Genomic DNA, 24651 nt, shown 5'->3' with positions numbered 1-24651 from the left:
TGCCACCCAGGAGACCATCTTGCAGCCAAAGCCCCTAATTAATTAAATGACCTCCAGCTCTTCGTGAGCAGCCTGGCCAACTCAGGAACACACTCCAGCAAGTTGCAATGATGCAACCGGCCCCACAGGGACCCAAGCCAGCTCCGCCGTGGGACCCACAGGCCTCTTCCTCTCGGGCCTGTTGATTCATGTCGTTACATGGATGTTTTCTCAGACAGAAGCAGATTGGAAGCCAAGAGTTGTATCAACAGGCTCTGAGGAGAGGCACCCTGATGCCAGGGAGCACGGCGTGTGTGAAAAAGAGCTTCTCCTTCAAAGAATGGCAGCCCGCCATTCGCCACCACCAGCCCTTTAATCTTGTAGGAGGCTCTAAAAATATAACCCTCTGTAACTCGGTTCTCAATCCTCTATTTCCCAAAACTCCCCATCAGGCATGCTGTTTCCTGGGATGATACTGATTTTTCTCCTGCTATGAAAAATGTGTTCTATTTCCAGAACTTAAGCAGCAAATCAGATTTTTATTTGATGGTGCCAGGGCCTGCTTGGGAGCACCTCAGAGAGGCCTGGGACGTTTTTTCTACATGTACAGTCAGTCCTTGATCTCCATCACCCTCCCTTCAAAGACTGAGCTGAGACTGTCATCATTGCACGTGGTGATGCCACCAGGGAAGTCGAATTAATGACTAAGCAATCTCGGGCGGATTTACACTCCCTGCATGGCCGGCACTGGGGTTTGTAAACACGAGATAGTGGCCATGGCTGACCGAGCAGCAAAAAGAAGGCCAAGGGAAAGTTAACACCAGTAGCAATGCCAAAAGCAAGCAACAAACCAGCTCGGAGTGCACAGTTAGATTCTCAGAGGAAACAATTTGCAAAAGGGTGGGGGGCAAATGGGAAATGGTCAAAATGCAGATTCCATGGCCCATCCGGGTCTACTGAATTTTCAGGGTGGAGCCAGCTCCTGTCAACATTTTTTTATGTGCTTCCCTGGTGATTCTGCTGCATTCTGAAATTTAAGAAATGCCATCTTAAACCAGAGTGAATGTGGCCAGGATGGCCCTTATTATTCTGTACCTTAAATACTCAACATTAGGTGACTAGTGAAAATTGATGAGCTGCCCATCGATAGAGAGGGGAATTACAAACAAGCTGCTTCCTGGGGGGGACTCGGTGACCCCAATTAATTTACCCCTGGCACACGGAAGGCTGCTTGCTCTCGTCCTCGCCCGAGGCAGGCCTGTGGCCGCTGTAAGGGCAGGAAGCTGGCTGCTGAGGGGTGACTTCATGCTCAGCATACAACCGGGGGCTCCCACGCCTGGTCAAAGTGGATGTGTCCAGAGGAGGAGAGAGAGAGTGAGCCCCGGAGCCTCACGTCCTGCCTGCTGGCTGCCGGGAGGAGCCTTCTCTTACCAGGATCCCCTGGACGTCTCTCGGGGCTCTCGGGGCTCTGCTCTAATAAACACCCCCACGGCCGCCTGTGTGAAAAGGCCTCCAGCAGCACAAGAGATGCTACACCAGCAACTGGGGTCACAGAAGGCCTGAAAATGCAGGCTGTGTGGCTGGGACTCCAGTGGCCAAGCAGCTGTTTATGGAATCCCGCGTCAGCAAAAGCCAAGTGCAACAGCCACTCAAATTCGCACGGGCCACTGCTCTTCTTTCAGGTTGCGACTGCCCGGGGGAGGCAGAGGCCGGGCGGGGCTCGAGGGCTGAGGCTATTCACAAGTTGGACAGCCTCAACTGGTAGCGTCCGATCACTCTGACTCTGTTTATAACACGGCTTGGATAAGCGTAGAGTCGTGCAACTTCTATATATCGGCCTCCAAGCCCAGCAGAGCTCCAGCCAGAAACGCTAAGAAACCAGGCATCAGCGCCTCTGCCTTGTCATCAAGCGCAGCCACTTGGCCCCCTGCACAGAGGGGTCCTCAGGAAAGCATGTCACAGGCTCAGCTTCCTCGTCTGCAATGAGGAGGACAAGGGTACCCACAAATCGGTATATGCAGGAATCAAATCGGCTTGTGCATATGATGGAGGGCAGAGGCCAGGAGTCACTATAGTAGAGGCACAATGAGCACCATGATCATCCGCAGACGTCAGAGTTGCAAGGACCTCGGAATGTTCTCTGCCGCCTCCCCTCCCCTCCCTTCATTTTACAGATGAGGAAACTGAGCCCCAGCGAGGCTAAAGCACAGGCTCCCACGCTAACAGCAGCACTGGGACTGCAGCAAGAGTCCTGAGTCTCACTCCGGTCCTGGATTATTACTCTGGGCAAGGAGTCCTAAGTTCCCAGCCACGGCCGGCAGCAGTGCAGGAACTGCCACAGAAAGGTTCAACATGGACCTGGGAGGCGGGCTCTTGCACGGCGCAGTCCCCAGAAGAGCTGCATTATTAATGCACCGAGATAAGGAGTGACAAACACTCCTAAGGATGCTGGCCAATGATGACCAGTTTCGCAGCACGATGCATTATTTCAGCTCCATCTAATTCAGACACTCCGGGGACACCGTTTTCAGTCCAGTTCAGCCCAATCATTGTTCCAGTTTCTTAAGGCTGATTGGATATCACACATGGATACGCATACTTGGGAGGTTTTCATCCCATTATTTCTCAATTCACTGAAAACACTGCTTTTAAATATTAACCTCGGGCTGCTACAGAATCACTGACCTTGGGAGCAATGATCAAGGAACACAAAAGACCTAAGAAACGAAATTAGTTTTCCAAAGGGAAAAGAAATGAGTCCATTGAATTTAGCTCATCCAGGTGAGCAGAACAAAGAAGTTTTTAATTTCTTACAATGATAAAATACATAAGACATGCAAAAAAAGGGGGGGTGGCTTTAAATTTTATTTTATACTTTAACCATGGGTAATTTTATAGCTAAGTGAAAGAGAAGATTCTTCAGAAGTTATTTTTATCCCGACAGACTCCCTCTTAGTCGAAAAACTGATTTATGACCATTAGAGTGAGCAAAGACATATCAGACAAGGAAGGAACAATAGCCCGGCTGCAGCCTGTCCCCCGGGGCCCTCATTCATCATCCCCTCACAAGAAGAAGCTTTTTGCCTTCCAAGGGAAGCTCTCCTTGTCCATCCACCCAGAGAGTTAACAGGCTGGTTCCTGCTCCACAGCCCCACTGCCAAATCCATCTGGATGCTTATCAGCCCGCTAATTACCTCTGCAAACCTGCCCAGGATGCTTGTCATGGCAGCACCTCCGGCTACAAAAGCTCAGCCCCCCAGGCGATGACAGCCCGACCCCCAAGGAGCATGCTCAGTTCCAGGAAGGCATTTCAGGATCTCTGCCAGGATCCCCGTCCTCAATAACTAACTTCTTCAGCTGACCGTCTCCTCCACATCCATCCCCTGCAACGAATCCCATAAAGTTCGTGCAGGTCGCTTTTCACAACCTCGCTCACCTTTACTGGTGGATTTCAGTGGCACAGAGACCGTACAACTCCAGTGCTGAGCAGTTGCCTGGTGTATTTCGCTCAAACACTGAATCCAATCCGTCCTTGTCCTGAAATCACTTAGCCTGAACTTGCTGGTCTTTAAAATGGAGCCGGGCTGGGAGATAATTCACAATAGCTAAAATCAATCATAATAACCACCTGTCAAGCGCTTCGTATAGGCCAGGCACTGGGCACCATCCCGTTGAATGCCTCAACCTCTCATTCATTAAATTCTTACAGAAACAGCATTGTTTCTGCTTTCTTAATGAATGTAAACTGAGTCTGGGGGAGGTTAAGCAACGTGCCCTGGGGCACACAACTAGTAAGTAGGAAAGCTGGGTCCTGCTAAAAAAAAAAAGCAAAAAAAAACCAAAACCCAAAGACCATATTCTTAACCTCTGAACCACTGACAAAGCACCGCACCATCCTGGCACATGGCCAGTGTCTGGTGAAAATGAGCTCCATCAGAGTCTCTGGAGATGAAGGCCCCACCAAAGCCACATGGCCTCATCCCCACCCTAAGTCTTTTTTTTTTAAGCTAAAATTTAAACCACTTCCATCTTCAAAAGCACACCCACTGGTGTTCCTTGCTGCTCTCTGTGAGGCCAGCCAATGCAGTTGGCAGAATCAGACAGCAGGGTCTGGGAGGCGTGTTCCTAAAGTGATGCAATAATGAGTCAATTCTCCAAGCAAGCAATTTTGGGAAATCTACTCTGAATAAGGCATTCACCCAGATGCTGTAAAATATGACCCAGACCTACCCTTTACGTTGCTTACAATCCAACTGGAAAGGACAGTGGACAAGGGGGCTCCTCCCTGTCCAGTAACCATTCACCCTTCTACTAGTAGACACTCCCTGGCTTTACTCAGGGGACCAGCCCTACCCCATTGGATGCAGTTTTAAAGAAACTGTCAGTCAAGATAAGTCATGCCAATGGGTGGATCCATGATCCTAGAGTTTGACTAAGGAGATGCTCTTTCCCCAGAATTGAATTTTCAATGGTCTGAAAGCAGCTGGGGCATTCATCCCAGCAATCTTAGAAGAGAACATCTGCTAGTACTTTCTCCTACCTAGTTCCACGGGGCTTCCTTAGTTCTTGTCTTTCTTTTCCCAATTTGGTCCTGTAGGATATGCTGACTGGAGGTTCAGTAAGGATCACTTAGACCCATCTTGCAGAAAGGTGTAGGAAGTCTAGACATATTTTCTCCCAAATAATGTTCACACCAATAAAATATTTACCAGTTGTTATTGACTGAATTGTGTGTGTGTGTGTGTGTGTACACACACACACACATTTATTGAAACCCTAATCCTTAGAGATAGGACCTTTAGGGAGGTAATTAAGGTTAAATGAGGTCATAGAGTAGGGTCCTGATCCAAAAGGGTTGGTGTCCTTTTAAGAGCAGGAAAAGTCACCAGGAGCATATGCACACCAAGGAAAGGACATGTGAGGACATAGCAAGAAGGCGGCTGTCTACAAGCCATGGAGAGAGGCCTCACCAGAAACCAATCCTTCTGGCACCTTGATAGTGGACCTCTAGTCTCCAGAATTGTAAAAAAATAACTTTCTGTTATGTAAGCCACTCAGTCTGTGTTATTCTGCTAGGACAGCCTGAGCAGACTAATATACTAGTCATTATCCATTCTACCTAAAACCCAGTCAACATGTAAACTAACAAAAGGGAAGGCCATCCATGGTCAATACCAGGCATTGCAAGCAGAGAATTCAGAACAGCAGCCCTAACTGCTTTGTTCACCCCTGTGTCCCCAATATCTAGGAAAGAGTCTGGCACCATAGCAGACATCCAATAAATGTTTATTGAGTTGAGTTGAATCAAACATGATAAATAGCAAAAGTCTTAATTTTCATAAGGATGATTCCTTTCTCACCCATCCACCCACTAGTACCAACCTGGCCCAGTGTCTACAAGTTGCTGAAGTCAGACAACCTACCCAGATGATATCCTGGATTCCACTCTGGTCCACGCTTCCACGCTGCTCCTGTACTTGTGGGTAAGACCACAAACCCCTGTACTTGTGCAATACCATGGGGTAAATGACCAACTCCTATGTACACATGGCCACCCCACTTAATTTTACTCCCCCACCCCATGAGACAGGCAGGAGAGGGGAAACAGTAACTGAGGAAAAGAACTTCCCAAGTCCCCACAGGTCATAAAGTCAACACCCAAGTTTCAACCCAGGTACTTGGATTCTGTAGCCAATGCTGCTTCCGCTGAACCACAGCTGTTTCCACATTTCATCAAATCGACGGAAACGTGGGGTAAAGAAGGAATACTCTGAGTCCTGGCGTTGCGATGCTTCCTTTTACTGGAGCTTAAGCCTTGGGGAAAACTAACTCAGATTTCGAACTGTTCAAATGTTGTGGGCGACCTGGCCAGGGAGCTAATCAGAACAACTTGGGAGTGCGGCGAAACAAGGACACCCCTTCCTGGATCAAGCATTGTCTTTATGGCAACACTTCATAAGAACCATTCTCTTACAACAAAACTGTCAAATCCAGCAACCACAGGCCAGAAACATCCCAGCTGAACCCCGCCAAGCGGCTTTCTGATGTACTGTACACACAGATACCAATATTCCCCAGATGTTCTCCATGTAAAACATTTGGTTTGAGACACAGCCCTTCTTTCCCAAAAACTCTTACATTTGTTTAATGGACTCATACAGTTCAGCTAAAATATCCTGGAGCAGACATCTGAAGCCAGCCCGGCTCTGATGCAAGCATCCCATCTGCAGAAAAGACAAACAAGTAAATAAGACAAACCTCCCCAAGATTTATGCTGCCTGCATCTTTTAAGCAGGTCATAAAATGTAAGCTATGTACGGAGAGCAATGCATGTTGCTTTCAAGTGTGTTTCTGAATCCATTTCCTTGTTAATCTAAGACTGATGTTCAAACAGAGAGTGGTCTGACATGCTGAAGAGGAGGCGACATTCTCTCTCTACGCCCTCAGAAAAGGAGTTAAGAAATCTGTCACTTGAGCAATGTAGATGATTGAGGTAAAGGTAGGTTTTTCCTGAAGTTAGTTATCCAAACACAGCAACAGTTCCTTTATTCCAAAGCCCCTTATCTCTTCACCCACAATCGAGAACACAGGTAAGAGGTGGCAAAAGATTTGGAAGTGCCCATCAGTAGACGAGTGGATAAAAAAGCTGTGGTACATTTACACAATGGAATAGTACTCAGCTGTAAAAAAGAAGAAAATTCTACCTTTCGCAACAGCAAGTATGGACCTAGAGGTCTTATGCGAAGTGAAATAAGCCAGTCAGAGAAAAACAAATACCATATGATTTCACTTATATGTGGAATCTAATGAACAAAATAAACAAACAAAATAGAAAAAGATTCATAGATACAAAGAACAGGCTGACAGCTGTTAAGAGGGGAGGGAGGCGTGGGGGCTGGGTGAGAAAGGTGAAGGGATTTTTTCAAAAAATCTCATAGATACAGACAACAGTATGGTGGTTGCCAGAGGGAAAGAGGAGTGGAAGGAGGCAGAAGAGGGTAAACTAAGGATAAACGGTGAGGGAAGGAGACTAGACTTTGGGTGGTGAATACACAATACAACATACAGATGATGGACTATAGAATTGTACACTCGAAACCTACATAATTTTATTAAACAATGTAACCCCAACAAATGCAATTAAAAAAGAAGATGTGGTGAAATGGGAAACGCATTGGAACTCCAGTCAAGGGATCCAGCTTGGCCACATACTAACTGGGTGACCCTGGCCAGCCCGACTCCCCCACAGTGGCTCAGCCTATTACATGAGAAGAAAAAACTTCACTAGACTCACTGTCAGGGACTGTTCAGCTGTGAACACTATACACATAAGAGCAACAAAACCTTAGAAAAGCCAAGAAATGTCATCAAATTCATGCACTGAGTCCCCACAGATGATCACCCGTAGTTTTCCTACTAACAGTTCTAACAAGCTTCGTCACGGCCAATCTGTGGGCAAGTGGGGAAATAGAACTAGAAAGTCGCTAGGGACAGCCTCACTGACAGAATCAAGACAGGACAACTAACTTCACCTTTAATCTTGTCCTATGAGTTTTCGGTATTGAGCATGCATTCTTTTTGCTGTAGGGAAAAAGAAGAATTTCACTGTTTAAAAAGGTCACAAAAAAGGAATGAAAGTTGATGAGGGAGAAGATAGGCAAACTATTAATAGCAGACATGAGAATTCCAAAACACTGTACTAAGGACTATTTAGAAGTTCCCCGAAGACATCAAGACAAGGATAACCTCTCTTCAAGGTACTTTGTTTTAAGGAGCAAGAAAGTGTGAATGTACTTAAAAAGATTTCCAAAATAAATGGATACAATCTTTTTAGTGAGCTTCAGTTACCTGGAAAAACATATCTAGAGCTCTGTATTATAACGTAATATCTCCACTTAACCAGGAGTCGTATTAACCAGTATTCTCCATTTCCTCCACCGAGGCTCATGCAGGTTGAACAGTACTGGTTCCTGGGCTCCTCTCTGCCTTTCCCGGACCCTTCGGTTCAATCAGCCAACCTCCCACCGCCATCCCAGACAAATCAACAGCTCCAATATGGTGGCCTCTACAGTCCATGGGGCATCTCATTCTCCAACAAGGCCAGCAAATTGTGGCTCGACTGTAACTTCCTCCATTCTAAGGATCATCCCCAGAGTTCAGACTTGTGCTTACTCTCCTGACTGCCAAGAAAAGGCAGCATGCAATGAGATAACATATAGAAAATGCCCAGGAGTGTGCCCAACACACAGCAGAGTCTCCAAAACTGCTTTTTGAATAACTATTATTAACAAATAAACCGTATGCAGGTGTGTGTAAGTAAGAACACTACAGTGAGAGCCTCAAAATATGAGCCTGAGGGGGCGATGTCAGAGGGCAAAGTGAGACAGGGGTTGGGAGGAAGGGGACAGCTGTAGCCTCTTTTAAGAGGACACTTCAGGTCACCCCACTAAAAGAAGTCCCTCCGAATGTACTTCTGTAGCCCCTAGGGAATCAAGTTTGCAGGATGGAATTATTTCCCTGAAATAAACAGACACACAAAGGTCGCGACAGCTGGGGCCTAAAAAGAAAACAAGCCGGCTGCCGATTTATGGGCAGCCTCTGATGCAACAGAGCCGAAGGTCCCGGCCCAGGCCCCGTGGGATGGCTTCCGACACACCAGTCCCCACTGAAGAACGCATACTGGGGGCAAGAGTGGGGGCGGGGATCCACCTTCCTATGGACCAGGCCCCAGCGTGACCAGACATGGATGGGGACACCTTCAGGAGTACAGATCCTTGGACCTCCACAGTCCGTGTGCTTCAGCCAGTGGCTCTCAACTCCAGCAGTGCATTACAGCAACCTAGGGGACAGTGTAGAACTCCCGATGCTTGCGCCCCATCCCCAGAGAGCTTGTTTAAAGCTCAGCTGGGACTGAGAACCAGTGGGGTAGCGGGAAGAGGCCCAGAAGGACCTGAGTTTTGACCTACTGTGATTACTGGAGCAGATCGGTTACTCTTTCTGAGCATCAACTTCCTTAACTGCAAAGTGGGGATAAGAGTCACTACATGCCACAGAGTTGCGGTGAAACGAGGGGACGCATGTGTACTGCCTCATTCGGTGTCTTGCAGAAGACACAGTGTGTTCCATAGACGTTCATTCCTCTCCCTTTCACTCTCCTCTGTCCAGGTTCTTCCAAGTGGGTCAGGAATGCTGGGCACACCCCACTCTACGGGGTTTCCTGCCTTGCTAAGTGGTTAAAAAAGGGTGGAAGGCAGACACATCCTTCCTTGCGTTGGACCCCCCTCCACATATACAAAATACACCCACAATGAACCCCTACTGGGTGAAACAGGCATATTCTATGGCAAAACTGTAAAAACTGAGTCACAAGCAGCAAAATGAAGGAACTCCTAGTTTTTAAGGTCTGCTTTGCTTTTCCTGTCTAGATGATAGACCCATCTTGGGTGTGACCCTATCTCAGGAAGTCCCTGCGTATGTCTCCGTCCCCTCTTTAGGCCAGATCTAAGAACCGCGCAGGCCTGCTGCATGGTAGGACCAAGGGAATGTTCGCTGAATGAATGAATTATGCTTCTTGAGGTCAGTGATGAGCATCTGCAGATCAACAGAGCTCATAATGACCAAACGTGTTAATCCCCTAAACAGGCATTTCAGAAATATACTTGCACTTTGATTCTGAGCAACCGGCAGAAAAGGAGATAAAGGCCCATTTGGCATTTGGAAGGCAGCTGCTCAAAGCCCAGTGACCGTGAGCAGCACTTCATGGGCAAGTGACTTAATTGCTGGGCCTCAGTTTATCCACTGTAAAATGGGGATAAGAATGGTACGTACCTTTTAAGAGTACCTTGAGGATGAAGTTAGGTCAATGATTTAACATGCTTGGATTCTCGCCTGGCACTATTACTGCATGCAACTGTTTATTTTTGTTATTATTATTATTACTCCATGGAAGGATATAGCAAAGAGACCTCAAGCTTCAGGTCCAATGTAAGGACGCAGGGTCTTCTGATTATCACAAGAGAAGGGGTGGGCTAAAGAAAACGGGGTGGTGTATCCCCAGATGAATACAACAACTAGCTTCCCGCTGCTGTGTTTCTCCAAGTACAGACTATGGACCAACTCCTCACACTCACTTGGGTTGCCTGGTTAAAGCATTTCAGAGTCTCAGGTCAGCCTGAGTCCCACCCCAGACCTGCTGGGTCAGATTCTCTGGGGTGGGTGCTGAGGAGGGTGCATTTTAACAGGCACACCCAGGAGATTCACACGTCGCCAAAAATTTAAGAACAATTGGATTGGATAAGCTCCTTTACTAGAGAATCGTGTCTGTTTGCTCATCACTATATCTCCAGAGCCTGACACATAATTTGTGCTCAAGAACTATCCGATGAATCCATTCAATGGTTACAACTCTAGAAGAATTTGTTCAATTTTCTGAAGGCCCACTGTGTGCGAGGCACATGCCAAGCAATGCTGAATCAGACAGCTTCATTCATTCATTCTAAACATCTTTACTGGGCGCTCACTACATACCAGGCACTGTCCTAGACACTGAAGGCACAGAAAAGATGACGAATGAGATTGCTTAGAGATCATTTACAGATGGTGACAAGGGCTACGTATGGAGCTAATCAAGCAAAACAAGGGGTGGAGTGTGTCACAGCAATGATTAAACTCAGCATCCAGAGCAGGTCTGCCCTTCATAACTTTCCATGATGACAGAAATTACGTTTTCTGCACTGTCCAATGGTAACCACTAGCCACAAAGGGTTATTAAGCACTTAAAAAGTGGCTAGGATGACCAAGGCACTGAAATTTTCATTTTATTTAACTGTACTTAATTTTCATTTTAACAGCCACGTGTGTTCATCGAAGACAGTGCAGGGCTAGAGGCAGAAACAGATAAGTAAACTGGAAACTATAACACAAGGCAATACGTGCCAGGGGCAGCATGCAGGGAGTGCGGGAACAGAGCTCCATGTGTTATCAAATGCCTCTCACCCAATTACCAGATGCCCTAATGTTCTCAGGCTCCAGGATCTGAAGAAACAAGGTCAGGTACAAGGTACTGTGCTTGGGCTGGAATTTTTATAGCCCATGATCAGTTGGAAGTGGTATGCAGCCCAGCCAAGCCCCAGAGACTGTGGTTCAAGAACACACCACCGTCCGAAAGGCCTGCCCACAGCTGTCAGAGAGCTCTCTCTCTCTCTCTCTTCCCCGTCATTCCGTTGATGGTCATTTTGTCCTTGGCTAGAACGTCCCACTGGGCCCGAGACACTGCACGGATTTTATGAGATTTCTTCACTTCCAGCTTGAGTACAAACACAAGCCTCCCAAATTCCACCGGAAAATTGGGGGCTAATCCAAACATTTCATAAAATTAGAACTCGTTGTGGGGCTGAGAGGAATTCAGACTGTGCCGCCACCAGAGAAATGCAAAATATTTGTTATAATTTTTCCCTTCATGAGCTGTATTTTAAGAAGCAAGTGCTTTTTCTGGCTTGAAGCAAAGGGGGTGGGGGGAACGGACGAGTTTTTGTTTTTTTCTCTGGTTTGCAAAAGGCATCGCCAGAGGAAAATAATCGAGGAATCCTGTCCGATTTGCTAATCCCTCAGCTACAGCGGTAACAAACCTCCCCACTCTCAGCTGCATCTTGCCTTTTAAAAAAAAAAGTGTTTTTCCTGGAAAATGGCACTTTGGAGCCATAATGTTCTTCTTGCGCTTTAAGCGCAGAATTTTTATATCTGAGATTCTGTTAGCAAGAGAGGCACTGCAATCATTCATTCAGGCGTGCCTGCCACATGTCACCAATATTTACTTGCCAGGCACTGTGCTAGGCACTTGGGATGTATCAGTCAGTAAAACCTAGGGACATCCTGCCCTGGTGGGACACGCCTTCCAGTGAAGAAAAGCAAACAAGAGAGGATTCAGCGCCCGCCGCTTTGAAGCAATTTGGGGATGAGACATGAGGGTTCACCAAAGGCAGAATCTGAAAGAGGCTGGACTGTAAGCTCTGAGTGAGAGAGCAGGAATCTGTCTCATTGTCATCGTCGCTCTCTCCCTGTCGCCCAGAGCAGAATCGTGTTGCACACATAGCAGGCATTCAACAAATATTTGTTGACTGAATAATGAATCCTAAAACAAAACACAGGCCCAGAGCTCTCCTGTCGCAGATAAGCTGGTTGAAGTCACAGAAGGGACATCTCTCGCCCAAGGTCACGCAGCTGAAGCTGTGGCAACGCTGGGACCGGCTCCCAAGTCTCCTGACGACATCCCCAGACTCGGGACACACCACAGCCATTCAACAAATTTTTATTGCATTCTTCTCGTGTGCCAGGCACTGAACTAACACTAGGAGGAGAAAAATGAGTAAGACACGGAAAAATCAAGATTATGGAACCAAGTTCCTCAAATGGCTGTTTCGCAGCCTGGAGACAACTTTCTCTGAGCTTTACGTCTGGGTTCAAGGAACCAAAGCAGAGGCTCGCAGGGCTCCATACCCATGAGAGGCCCTGGGGCCCAGTGGTTACAACCATGACCCTGATGCTCGACAGCCCAGCCCTAAATCCCGCTCTGCGACTTTGAGCGAGTCACTTGATCTCTCTAAGTCTCTCCTTCCTCGTCTGCAAAATGAATGCACTAATAACACAGGCTCAGAGGATAGAAGGCATGTAAAGTACTTAGAACAGTGCCTGGCACACACTCATCACTCACTAAATCTTTCCTGCTATTAGGACTGTTAGGGAAAGGAACACACACACACACACACACACACACACACACACAGACAAACAAACAAACAAACACACACACACACTCGCTCTGGACCTTCCTACACATTCAAGAAGGTGGATACGATTAGTGGAGATTTCCACTTAATTCCTCCCCTCTCCAGGATTCCTGCTACCAGCTGCTTGCATGCCCACACACTGGGTCCCTCCCTGAGCATTCCATTTGATTCTGCCCCAGAAAAGTTATCAATTAACCTTGAGGAAGATGCAAAGGGGACTTCTCCCTGGCGTGAGCGCATCACTGCCCTGCCCTGCCTTTCCATCCACACCCGTGCTGGGCTCTGCGCTCAGCAGATGGACGGACTGTCAGCTTCTTCCCTCCCACTGCTTCTGCGGCTTAGAGAAGAGTTCACTTTCCAATCTACCCAGAACCACTCACCACAATTATGCGATGGACTGCGAAGAGCTTCTCCAAGTTCGTTGGCATCTTTTTTAATTGATTCTGTGAAAATCAAGGCTGTATAATGGATGTGCTTGAAGCAAAGGAAGGAATTCTGAGAGATTTAAAAAAAAAAAAAAAACTAACCCAAGGGAATCGGTTTCCTTGAACGGACCAGCAAGGAAGGGTAAGTGTGGACCACAAGATGGGGATCTAGAAATGACCGGTAGGTACACCTTCTACAACCAAGAGGTGATGAGCTCCTTTGGGGCAGAGGTCATATCTTGTCCCTTATTGCCCCCACCCCACCCCACCCCATGCCTACACAGTCCCTGGCACTGAGGGGGAGCTCAACAAATACCTGAAGACATACGTATTTTTAAATGTGCTGCCTGGGAGAGACAGAAGGAACACCTGCCACAAGAAAAAATGACAAAGATAGTTCTACTCCTTCTTAGGAAGCTGCTTAGGGTCACCGCTGAGAAGTCAGGCAGACGTGGGCTTCATTCCTGCCATCATCAGACCCTCTGTGGTCAAGTGGGTGTGCCAATAGCATCTCTCTCACAGGCTGGGTCTAAGGCCAACAAGAAAGTCAGTGAGATGAGCCAGGCAATGTGCTTAACCCCCTGGCCTGGCAAGTATAAAGTGCTCCCTAAAGGTGAGCTTGGTTGATTGATCAACTGATTTCATCTTTAAGGTTGCAATAGACATCAAAACATGTTAGGGAGTCAATTCTTCCTTTTAACTGAGGCTGCCAAAAACATCTCTTGCCTTGGGGACAGGGCCCCTCCTTAGTCTTTTCCTCATCCTCCGGGTCTTGCCTCCAGCCCACCAGTCACCAGGATGAAGGACCCAGGCTGAATGGATGCTGAATGCCCCCCTCACTGCTAAAGCCACTGGGAGAAAAGTGGTGTCTCCAGGGAGACCCAAAGGCACAACTGAGAGCAGAGGCAGCCAGGGCTCTGGCTTCATTGGGACCAAAAGCAAAGCCTCTAAGGAATGAGCAAAGAGCCTTCCAAGCAACCCAGCAGAATGTGAGCTGGCCCCCCTCTGAACTCCAAATAATAACAGTTAGCATGTACCGAGACCTGCTACACGTCAGGCACTGTTCTCAGCACCCTCCCTGCATCCTGAGGACAACATAGGAGGCAGGCTCCACTATTACCACTCCACTGTGCAGATGAGAAAATGGGTAGGTTCTTTGAAAGACAGAATTTTCTAATTCACAAAGAGCCTAGTTCAGAACCGACCTCACAGACATGCTTAAAAAGTAGGGCCTACCTGGCCAGCATGGCTCAGTGGCTGAGCATCGACCCATGAACCAGGAGATCACGGTTTGATTCCCAGTCAGGGCACATGCCTGGGTTGCAGGCTCAATCCCCAGTAAGGGGCATGCAGGAGACAGCAAGTCAATGAATCTCTCTCATCATTGATGCTTCTATCTCTCTCTCCTTCTCCCTTCCTCTCTGAAATCAATAAAAATATATATTTTTTAAAAAGTAATGCCTGCCTAGAGCTGAACGGGACCCTAAAGGGCCAGAGAACAGGGAGGGTGAGAAGTCCTCCCCAGCACAGGCTGACACTCCCCGTGGGAGACTTTCCTCACACCTGACAGAGCCTGCACCAAACCATCTCAAAAAGGTTTGGGAGCTGAACGTACGCGCCCTCCCTGTACACAGAGTCCTTCTGCCAAAAACCAGGCCACAGGAAATGAAGTCTACATCTCCCCAATTCCTTTCAGTGAACACCAGGATTCTCTTCCTAGGACCTGGCAGGGGCTCTGGAGAATATTTTGTCCCAGCCCCGCAATTTAAAGGTGAAGAAAGGGGGTTCAACACCGGGGCACCTACTATGTCCAATGCACTGTGCCCAGGGCTTTCGAGGTACAGACGGCTGAGACCCCGTCCTGCCTCCCAAGAAGAACACATAGAGAGAACAGTCACTGTGACCACACACTTTTCTGAGAACTGGACATACAACTCATTTCTCCTTACAGCATTCCCATTTCACAGATGAGGAAACTGAGTCAAGCTGACCATCTCAAGGTTACACAGGAGGTTTGAGGGAGACTCTCAAACCCAGGCAGCCTGGCTCCAGGTCACGGCCATGCACCCTTTTAGATTCCTAGATTGAATGGTCCACTTCCCTTCCACCACAGCTGTACAAGACTGGGATCTGAGTGTCCTTAGGCACTTGGGGTGAATCACAGGTGAAATAACAACAGCAAGGGGAGGAAACCTTCTAATCTGCCGAGATCTGATTGATGCCTTTGTGGCTTTTGAGTGATTCAGCTGGAAGAGATGGGGAGGGAATGGTCATTGGAAAATACTCAGAGAAGCAGCCCCCATTTTTTACTGTGAAACTGCCCTGGGGCGAAAGAGATTCAAGCTGCACACCCCAAGCCACTTGAACACCACCCGTCCCCTCCCCTTCCAGGGAAGGAGGGGAACCTACAGCAGAGGCCTCTTAGCACCTTCCCACTGGAAACCCTGGGCTGCCTCTGAATATCTCTAATGAAAGTAAACAAGTGGAATTCTTTTCTCCAGTTTAAAGGGCAAATCACCATGGTGTTTCTTGCAGACATAGATTACCTCTGCACTCCAGCCAGTTTACAATTCTTTAAGTACTTGATTTACAACCGGGATACAATGTTTTGAAAGCCTTGCAAATGCACTTTGCATCTAAAGCCTGCCTACTCTGCAGAGCTGATCGCCAGGGTATCTCGGATGGGAGGCTGGAGTCTCAGGAAGTATGAAAGCAACCCAAGAAAGCAGCGCTTTGGGGAGCAGCCTGCAAGGGTGAGGAACAGGTTCGCTCTGCCGCTCCGGGACCACAGGGCAGTCAAGAGGCACCTGGCAATGCTGGGCTGTCCACAGATGTCCTCACAGTGACGAGGAGAGGGGTGACCCAGGAAACGAGGAGGAAGGTCCCATCGGGCCTTCCCCACTCCACTGCCTGCCACATTCACAGAACTCCCCTGTCTCAGGATTGCTCGTGTACTCTTCATGCACTTGTTCATTTGTTCATTCATTCATTCATTCATTCATATTTACTGAGCACCTATTATATGCCTGGCACCAGGCTACAGACCAGGATGCAGTTTACCTTCTAATGGGCAACAAGGTCAGCATGTATACACACAAATCACCAAAACCATACGGTTTACGTGATCTGAAGGGAATGGATATGGGTCCAAGACAGAGGAACAAGGACGTGAGGGTTCAGATACCCAGGAAGGAACCTCAAAGGACATGGAAAATTCAGAGTTTAGTTCCCTTGCAATCAGGAGAGGGTTTTTAGAAGGTGACCATCTAAGATAAGAAGGTCACCAGGTACTCAATGCTAGTACTTCTCATCCAAATAACAATGCTGGCTCTAGTTTTCAAGAGCCTATTGTGCACCAGGCTCCAAACCCCATTTCTCATGAATCCCACTTGGTAGCCGCCTTTTTCTAAATGAGAATGCAGAAGCTCCGAGGGAACGGGCAGCTTGCCCAGATCGTCCAGCTGCCCGGTAGCAGGGAGGAATCTGAACTCGAGTCTGCCTGATTCCACAGCCGTGACTTCTTCCTCCGCCCCTCATTGATATATTACCTTGCATTGCTCTCAGATGATTCCAGATGTGTTCATTTCACATCCCAACCAACTTCTCGGTATCTTGTCGTCAAGGCTCGTCATATTCCCTGAAATATCCCACAGTCCTGGGCCCTTTAGTAAGTGCTCATTAAATGCATCGGGTTTATTGCTAGAGTGACAGGAAAAGGTGTGTCAGCCCCCAAAGTATGTTGTGTCTTCATCACGGGGAATCTTCGGCCACAGAGTAGTGACGCACAGTAGCTGATCAGAACCATGATGAAAGCCACTTGGAGGGGCAAGTGACAGGCACCCAGCCCACACTGTTCTCACGCAGCCACCCGTCTGGGGCGGCTTCAGGTAGTCAGGAAAGGAGCTTTTTCACTCATCCACCCAGAGAAAGGCCTTTTTCTACTTCGTACAGATGTGCCTTTGAGACTATCGTACATAACATATGATCTGATTGCCCGCCTACTACTTAGCACAGGGCTAAAAGCTTAGTTAGCCACAGCACCTGAATCCTCTCAACACTCCATAAAATAAGACCTATTAGGAGCAGCTGAAAAACAGGTTTAAAGGAGATTGGGGAGGAGCCCAAGGTCACACGACTGTCAAGGGCTGGGATGGGACGTGGACCTGGGCACTCTCCCTTGACCATGGCACACAGGACGACTCTTTCCACTTAACACAGAATGCACTTGCGCACTCCCTGGACCCCAGGTTGGAGTCTTGCAGGCCTGATAGATAGGAGCCTCTACCCCCAAATCCCACTCCCCAATCACCTCCCCGAACTACAGTTGTTCTTTATAACAGATGCATTGAGATCTAATTCACATACCATCAATTCACCCATTTAAAAGGTATAAGTCATAGCTTTTAGTATATTCAGAGTGGTGCAATCCTCATCACGACCAACTTTCCAACACTTTCATTCCCCAAAAGAAACCCCATGCCCATTAGCAGCCACTCCCAGCCCTAGGCAACCACTAATCCATTTTCTGTCTCCATGGATTTGACTACTTCAGATACTTCAGAGAAACAGAACCATACATTATACATGATCTTTTGTGACTGGCTTCTTTCACTTAGCATCATGTTTTCAAGTTCACCTATGTATCCATACTTCATTTTATTCCTGAATACTATTCCAGAGGTCCTCCATAAATAAAAGAATGGAATTGACCATAAATAATATTCATAAATAAAATGAACATCCCCTATTTGATCCATCCATCAGCCGGTGACTATCTGGGTTGCTTCTACTTTGGGGCTCTTAGGAATAATGCTGCTGTGAACATTTATGTGCAAGTTTCTGTGTGGACATGTGTTTGCACTTCTCCTGGGCAGACCTAGGAGTGGAACTGCCCAGCCGGGTTTAACATGCAGTTGAAAGTTTACTGAAGAGCTTCGCCGTGAAGTCAACATCTGGCTGCTTCTGGGCCGTTTCCAGAGAATTTTATCAATACAGCCAGACACCGCTCATGGGTGGGTCATCTGGCCTGGCCCCTCCTGTTCTGGGGCCTGGGATCTTCTCATTCCTGCACTGCACAGTGTTGTCTGGGCCAGCGTGATGATAAACGCATTCTGCTTTAAAGCAGATACTTCGCAAATCATAACTTACAGATGCTCCGGGACTTTCATGTGGGAAAGACAAATGAGACTTATGCTGTCTGACTCCGGAGCCACTGAGGACAGGAAGCCGAGGCCAGGAAGCTGACAAGCCCTGGATAGACGTCTCTCTCTCTCTCTCTCTCTCCCCCCCCCCACCCAACGAGTGCCTGAACACATGTAACAGAAAGGGAATTTGTGCAGGGGAGGGTCTGCCTGGCTTTGCAAACTTTGCTACGTAATCGGCCATTCATTTCCAGCCATTGTCTTTTCTTCCCAACACATCAAAAAGCTCCCGTGAGGTCAGAGATGATGACCTCCAACCTCTACACCTCCTAAAATATTCCCCCGGCTCAATGTATTCCTTTCTGTTCCATTCTATAAGCCTTTGTTGAGGACCTACTATGTGCTTGGCATGATGCGAGGCATTGACAGTGAGTTCAAGACGGTCAGACAGGGCTTACCGACAAAACAGACAAGATACCTGACTCAACCCTTATCTGCTTATGCTTCCCAGGAGGAAATGATGCCATGAAGACCTGGTGCGTGGTGTGTGTGCATTTCTGTCTCCAAGCAAAGAAGCGAACGGGCTGACCTCCCAAGGCCCCCTAGGGCTTCTAGAATCTGAGGATTCTTAGGCAACAAAAAACTCAGTGTGTGTCCAGGTAGAGAGCTCTTTGACCTGATTCATTAAAACATACTTGTGGCTCAATGAGCAGATAGTTCGCCAGCAGACATATCTTTCTCTCCCAACGCAGTCCGATTCTTATCTTCTCATACCTTAACTCTTGCGAAAACCTCCGGGCCAGCCTCCCTGCTCCGAGCCAGCCCACCAGTCAGATGGGTTCAGGGCCCCACTGTGTTCAGAACCTAGCCCAGCCCCCTAGAGGAGGGCAGTTGGCCATGGTCTCTGCATTCACACGACCTGTGACCTTGGCAGGCTAGTGAACCTCTCTGTGACTCAGTTTCTTCATCTGGAAAATGAGGTCACTACAGAATTATTAGGAGGATTAAATCAGTTTATATGTGCCTGGCATGTTATAATCACTCAAGAAGCATTAGCTGTTGTTATTATATATTAGTATTACCCCCATCCTATTTTACCCATCTTGCCTCCCTCTGGGTCCCAGCTCACCCTAGAATCTGCCCCCTAGCTGAACCCCCCCCCCATATTTCAGTCTTCTGAAACTCAAATCAAAGGTCATCTTCAACAGCACTTGTTGTCCCTAATCGTACAGTATTCCATGGCCTCTTCTCTAGATCCCCTACTGAACAACAGTGAGAACCACCCCCCAGGACAATAATCACCCCATGGCTGGTCTTCTGGCACCAGGAGCGGAGCAACCACGCCCAAATCCAGAAGTGACCAGCTGGACAACCTAAGGAAGGTTCTCCATTTCTCTAAAAGCAACATGTTTCAAAACAGATCGATGTATTTGACACTGTCTAACTGTATAAACCTTGGGCAAGTTACCAAACCTCCCTAAAGCCTCACTGTCCCTATCTATTAAATGGATCTAACTAGAGTACATACCTCTTAGCACTGACGAGAGGCTCAGAGAAAATGTCTGTAAAGTAGACACACCCCAGGCTCTCCAAGATATCAGCTGGTCGTAATAATAGCAGCAGGGCTAATACTGGGAAGGGGTGTTCCTCTCCAGGATCAAACTCATTGAACTAAGCTTCAATGAACTACATTCCGACTTGAAAATCACCTGAAATCACCAAGTCCTGCATAGAAGAGGAACCCATGGCCTAGCAACTGCTTAATTCTATCTTTCTTGCCAGACGGTAAGTTCTTCGTCTATGTCCCAGCATTTAACATGGTGAGAAGCATATGGCAGATGGTAATAAATCTTTGTTGAACTGAGCTGAATTAGTTCAATATTTGTAAGTACATTTCATCTTTGCTACCAGATTATAAGCTCTTTAAGAGTGAGGATCATGTCTTGCTCTAGGAAAGATTTATGAAATGAGGGATGGAAAAATACCAAACCAAGAATCAGGTTTCTTAGACCCTGCCCAGTCACTTAGGAGCTGTGCAACCTCAGAAAAGTCACCTAACGCTTCTGTGCCCTACTTTTTCCATCTCCAGGATAAGAAGTTTGGACCACATGTTTGCCGAGGTCCCTTGATCCCTGAAACTGGAGTCGGGTCTTAGCTGCAACATGGCACCTCCGACATGTGCATATGACAGCCACACACGCCCTGCCCTGGCTCAGCAGGCCGGCCTGCTAATTCACTCCCTTGATCTGCAAATATTCCAGCACCAGGCTATGAATAAAAGGGGCAATGCTGAAAACACCCATTTTGGGTCAAATCAGTAGCTTTGCCAAGTGAGGATGGCCCATCACTCCAGCTAGTGCTCTAGGACCTGGGGCCACACTCTGCCCACCAGTCCTGTCACTCCCATGCCAGACCCCTCCCACAGACCTTTCCTCCTGCTTATACAACACCCCGTACCAGAGATAACCTGGTGCCCAGGGAAAGTTGAATTTGGCTCTTGGCAGTGAGGTGATCACATGACACCTCTCCCCAAAATGTTGTTCTTGGTTTTGGTATGTTTTGTCAATATTTTGTGCTGCCTGAAGGTCTAGGGAGTTTGGCTCAAAGAAAATGCATGCCGTGTTTCGACACAGGGGCTCATTCGACAGCGTGGCCAAAATTGTAGCAAAACAAGAATTCTGCAATAAACAAAGCCTAAATTCAAGGCTTCAGAAATACTTCCAGAGCCTACTGGAATATGGCTGCCTTGGCTTCCTGTGGGCACACTTCCCTAGCATTCCCTAATTAACCTGAAAGGTTGATTAGTTCTTCTCTCTCTTTCTCTCTGAATGATACAAGGCTGTCCAGAGCATCATGCCTTTCTGATGGTTTAAAATCTAAACGGAAGTCCAAGTAAAATGAGGGGGGAGGGGAGAACTTGCTGAAAGAGGCAACTGAAATGGGCTTACTAGTATTTCCCCATTTGAGGCTTTCTATAGATATTTTTACTCAATTCTCACAATAAGCCCATGAACTTAGTACCATTGTTTGCCCATTTTACAGATGAGAAAACTGAGGTTTCAAACTACTGCATAGCTTGCACAAGGTCACAAGGCTAGCAAGGAATGGGTCAGGATTTGAATGTCAGCCAGGGCTCTTAGCCCTTCTGCAAGAGTACCTCATTGTTGGGCTTGTTAATTTCTGGAAGTCCCTGTCTTGTGGACAGGCTCAGGCAGTGGCCTCAAGACCACATTTGGGATTGAAGAGGGGAAGATGCCTGGACCATGCGGAGGGCTGGACTAGCTGATCCAATTTCCTGATTCTGCAACACTTTTTGGAACTGCCTTTCACAGAAGATGATGCTGTGTGGTGTTTTGTTTGATTCAGAAGGCCCTCCAGACATGCAATTAAAAGCCACAACATTCTTGTTTTTAAACACTTCTCTGTCTCAGGAGTACTGATTGCACAGCATCTCATGCAGCCTGACACCCAACACCCGACTCCAGCCACTCGCATTGGCAAAGTCGCTTAAAACCACCACACCTCATGAGAAGTGCTCTAAAAGGCGAGGCTACAAATGAAAATAAATCACTGCAGAATTCTCCCTGAAGAGTGAAAAGGCAACATTGAGACAGCGCTTGTCAAGTCACCTCAATGGTACCTTACAAGTAAATTGTAGCCGTTTAGCGCATCCTTGGAATCAGAAGAAAACTGCCAGTTTAAATGAAAATTTCTTGCTGCTCTTGACAGATTCTGAGTCACCAAGCGCTGTATGGCAAGAACAACTCATTGACCAAATTTTTTTTATGTTTGTTTTATTTTCTGTTCAGCCAGGCACAGGGAATTTTCCACCTGACAATTCCTGCTTCTCACTTAAGTCCTTACACCGTCTGTGAGCAGTGTGCTCAGCAGGGGGAGGACTCAAGGCCAAGGAGGCCTCCCATTCACCCCACCTCACTAGTTTTCCCACCTATTTAATGCGAGGTTTTCACCAGATGATTTTGCTGACATTGTAAGCGCATCTATCCAGTTGAAAGCAGTTTGGAGATTGTCGGTTTCTGGGGCTGGATCTGCTACCAGATTCAAAATCTCTGCATTAATTTTTGAGTAAAACAAGAGATGGGGCTGAAATAAACAGCACAATGGGAAACTGAACTAGGGCTGGACAATAACATCCAGGACTGAAGTCTTGCGGCTGAGAAATGAGCCTCTTCCGTTCTCAGGGCGCCCCCTAGTGGGCATTCAATTAAATCCCGACGGAATGCTCAGAGTTTCTGCAAATACAGGGAGACACCCACAGAAAGAGAAGGGCAGGCTCCCCTCTACTGATGCAGTCCCTTCCACTCTGACTTACTCTGTGGATCCGACAGTGAGAGGAATGCCTGACAGGAAGCTCCAGTGAAACTCAGAAAGGTATCTGCCATAACACAAGGTTTCATTCTCTCAGTTTGCGGCAGCTCCCCAGCATTCAGGCTTCTGTGTCCCCTCACAGATCCCTCCAGACACACCCTTACCACTCAACCCCTCACAAGCCCACATCCTCAACCTGTAGCTCCAACCGCGTCTGTTTGTCATTATCCCACTTTCCAACTTCCCAGCGCGATTCTTCAACAGCTATTAAGACAATACGGGCAAGGAGCTAAGCTTAGTTTTTGCTTATTCAACATCCAGCCTGGGGAATATCACCTCAGAAGAAAAGCATGAATGAAGTGCACGTTTCTCAGCCTCTTCTTCCACAAACCTGGAAAGGTGTTCCCCAAAGGGCATCGTTACAACCATGGCCTCTTTAAATATTTTCAGCCTTCAAAAATGGCACCTGCCCAGAGTGAATTCTCCACTACTTTTGCTTGCTATAGAATTTTTAAATTGGAGACAGCCTAAAATACATAATGTACAATGTCTCAAATTTCCAATTAACCTACAACAGACTTTTTTTTAAAGCTATAGGATAAAGTTATATCAACCCAAACAGTGATGCTTAGAATGCGGGAGTTATCCAGGAATCCAAATATTTGAGAATTGGGGGGGACGGGGGGGGTGAACTTTCTGATTGGTGCCCCCCTTTTCACAGAACAATCTCTGCACATATGCAAAAGAAAAATACCAACATCAACCTACCAATTCATTCAACGATTCATTTTGCTTCCCCCCTGTCCCCCCCTCCCCCACTTGTTAAGTTTATAACCAACCCTGGGCCACAAAACACCCCAAAATGTGCACACAAGGAGTCCCAAAATTAGTCTGGCGCTAAATCGATTAAAATGCATCAGATATGCTTCAAATCAAAGTACCCTGTTAATTTTCTGCCACACACCACACAAAATCCTTCTGCAGCCACCCGTCACTTTGAACCCAATCCTCTGGCCCAAGCCGTGTGGATTACTGGGGCCTGTTCTGCAGAAAGGAAAATGACAACAAACCAAGTTGGCGACCATCGAGAGACCCCAAGGCACTGGAGGAGCTCTTTGGGGCTGTGCAAATGATGCCCGGATGCTGGCGGGGTTTCAGCTGTCACAGAGAGGGGGGCGGCTGGGCCAGACTCCTAAAGCAATTTGGTAGCCCTTGCAGCCAGGACCTGAAGTGTAATTGAGTCGGCTGCAACTCAGCGTCTGGGTGGCTACTCGTGCCCTGGGCATCTCAGTCCTCCCAGAAGCCAGGCCAAACTGTCACAGCTCTCATGCCTACAGCAGCCTTTACTTTTTGCTCCCTAACCTTCTCTCTGAAAAACAGGCAGGAGTGCGCCCTCCCTTGCAGCGACAGCAGCATCCAGATGATAGGGAGGATGAGTGGGAGGGTGGGGGGCAGGGGGGTCGCATTCATCTGCAGGACACGGGATTTGGGGGACCAGCTCTGAGCTGAGAGCTTGGACCTGGTTTGGAGTTGGAGCAATAAGGCATTCCAGGGCATGGTCTGAACGCGCGCCCTAGAGGGAGACCCCGACGGTCCCAACCTTGCAAAGTGTTTGCAAATCATAAACACTACTTTGCTGCTGGAATAAAACCCCCCAAAATATGCGCAGACAGGATGTAACAAGTGTTTCAGGAGAGAAACACGCCTGAGTCACGGGGAGCTGGGGGCAGAGTGGAGCTGTCTGGGGGTTCCCGGAAAGCCCCCTCTCAGACCAGAGAGACGCAGCACCCGAGACCCCCGCCCCTGGCGCCCTCGGTCCCCAGTGCGTCGGGCCGCGCCCCCCGGGGTTTCCCGCACTCACCACTCGGCCCGAGAACCTCTCGGTGGCCCTCTTGACTTTGCCGTAGGTGCCTTTGCCCAGCGTCTCCTGCAGCTCGTAGCGGTGCTTCAAGTTGTGCTTGTGGTGATGCCGCTTCACCCCGTGCGGCTTCC

The 24651-nt window shown here is 47.8% G+C and overlaps 1 protein-coding gene across 1 annotated transcript in view; it reads right to left on the bottom strand.

The window, feature by feature from the left end:
- NUAK1 (NUAK family, SNF1-like kinase, 1) overlaps window positions 1-24651 on the bottom strand; it is a 72251-nt gene that overhangs the window by 44716 nt on the left and 2884 nt on the right. The window contains exon 2 of the mRNA XM_005861689.2: window positions 24521-24646. Coding sequence (XP_005861751.1) covers window positions 24521-24646 — 126 coding nt within the window. The remainder of the gene's footprint in view (window positions 1-24520; window positions 24647-24651) is intronic.

This window comes from Myotis brandtii, unplaced genomic scaffold (genome assembly GCF_000412655.1).
Source record: "Myotis brandtii unplaced genomic scaffold, ASM41265v1 scaffold155, whole genome shotgun sequence".
NCBI lineage: Eukaryota > Metazoa > Chordata > Mammalia > Chiroptera > Vespertilionidae > Myotis > Myotis brandtii.
The sequence above is the reverse complement of the archived record's forward strand: the minus strand, read 5'-3'. Positions and strand labels throughout refer to the sequence as shown.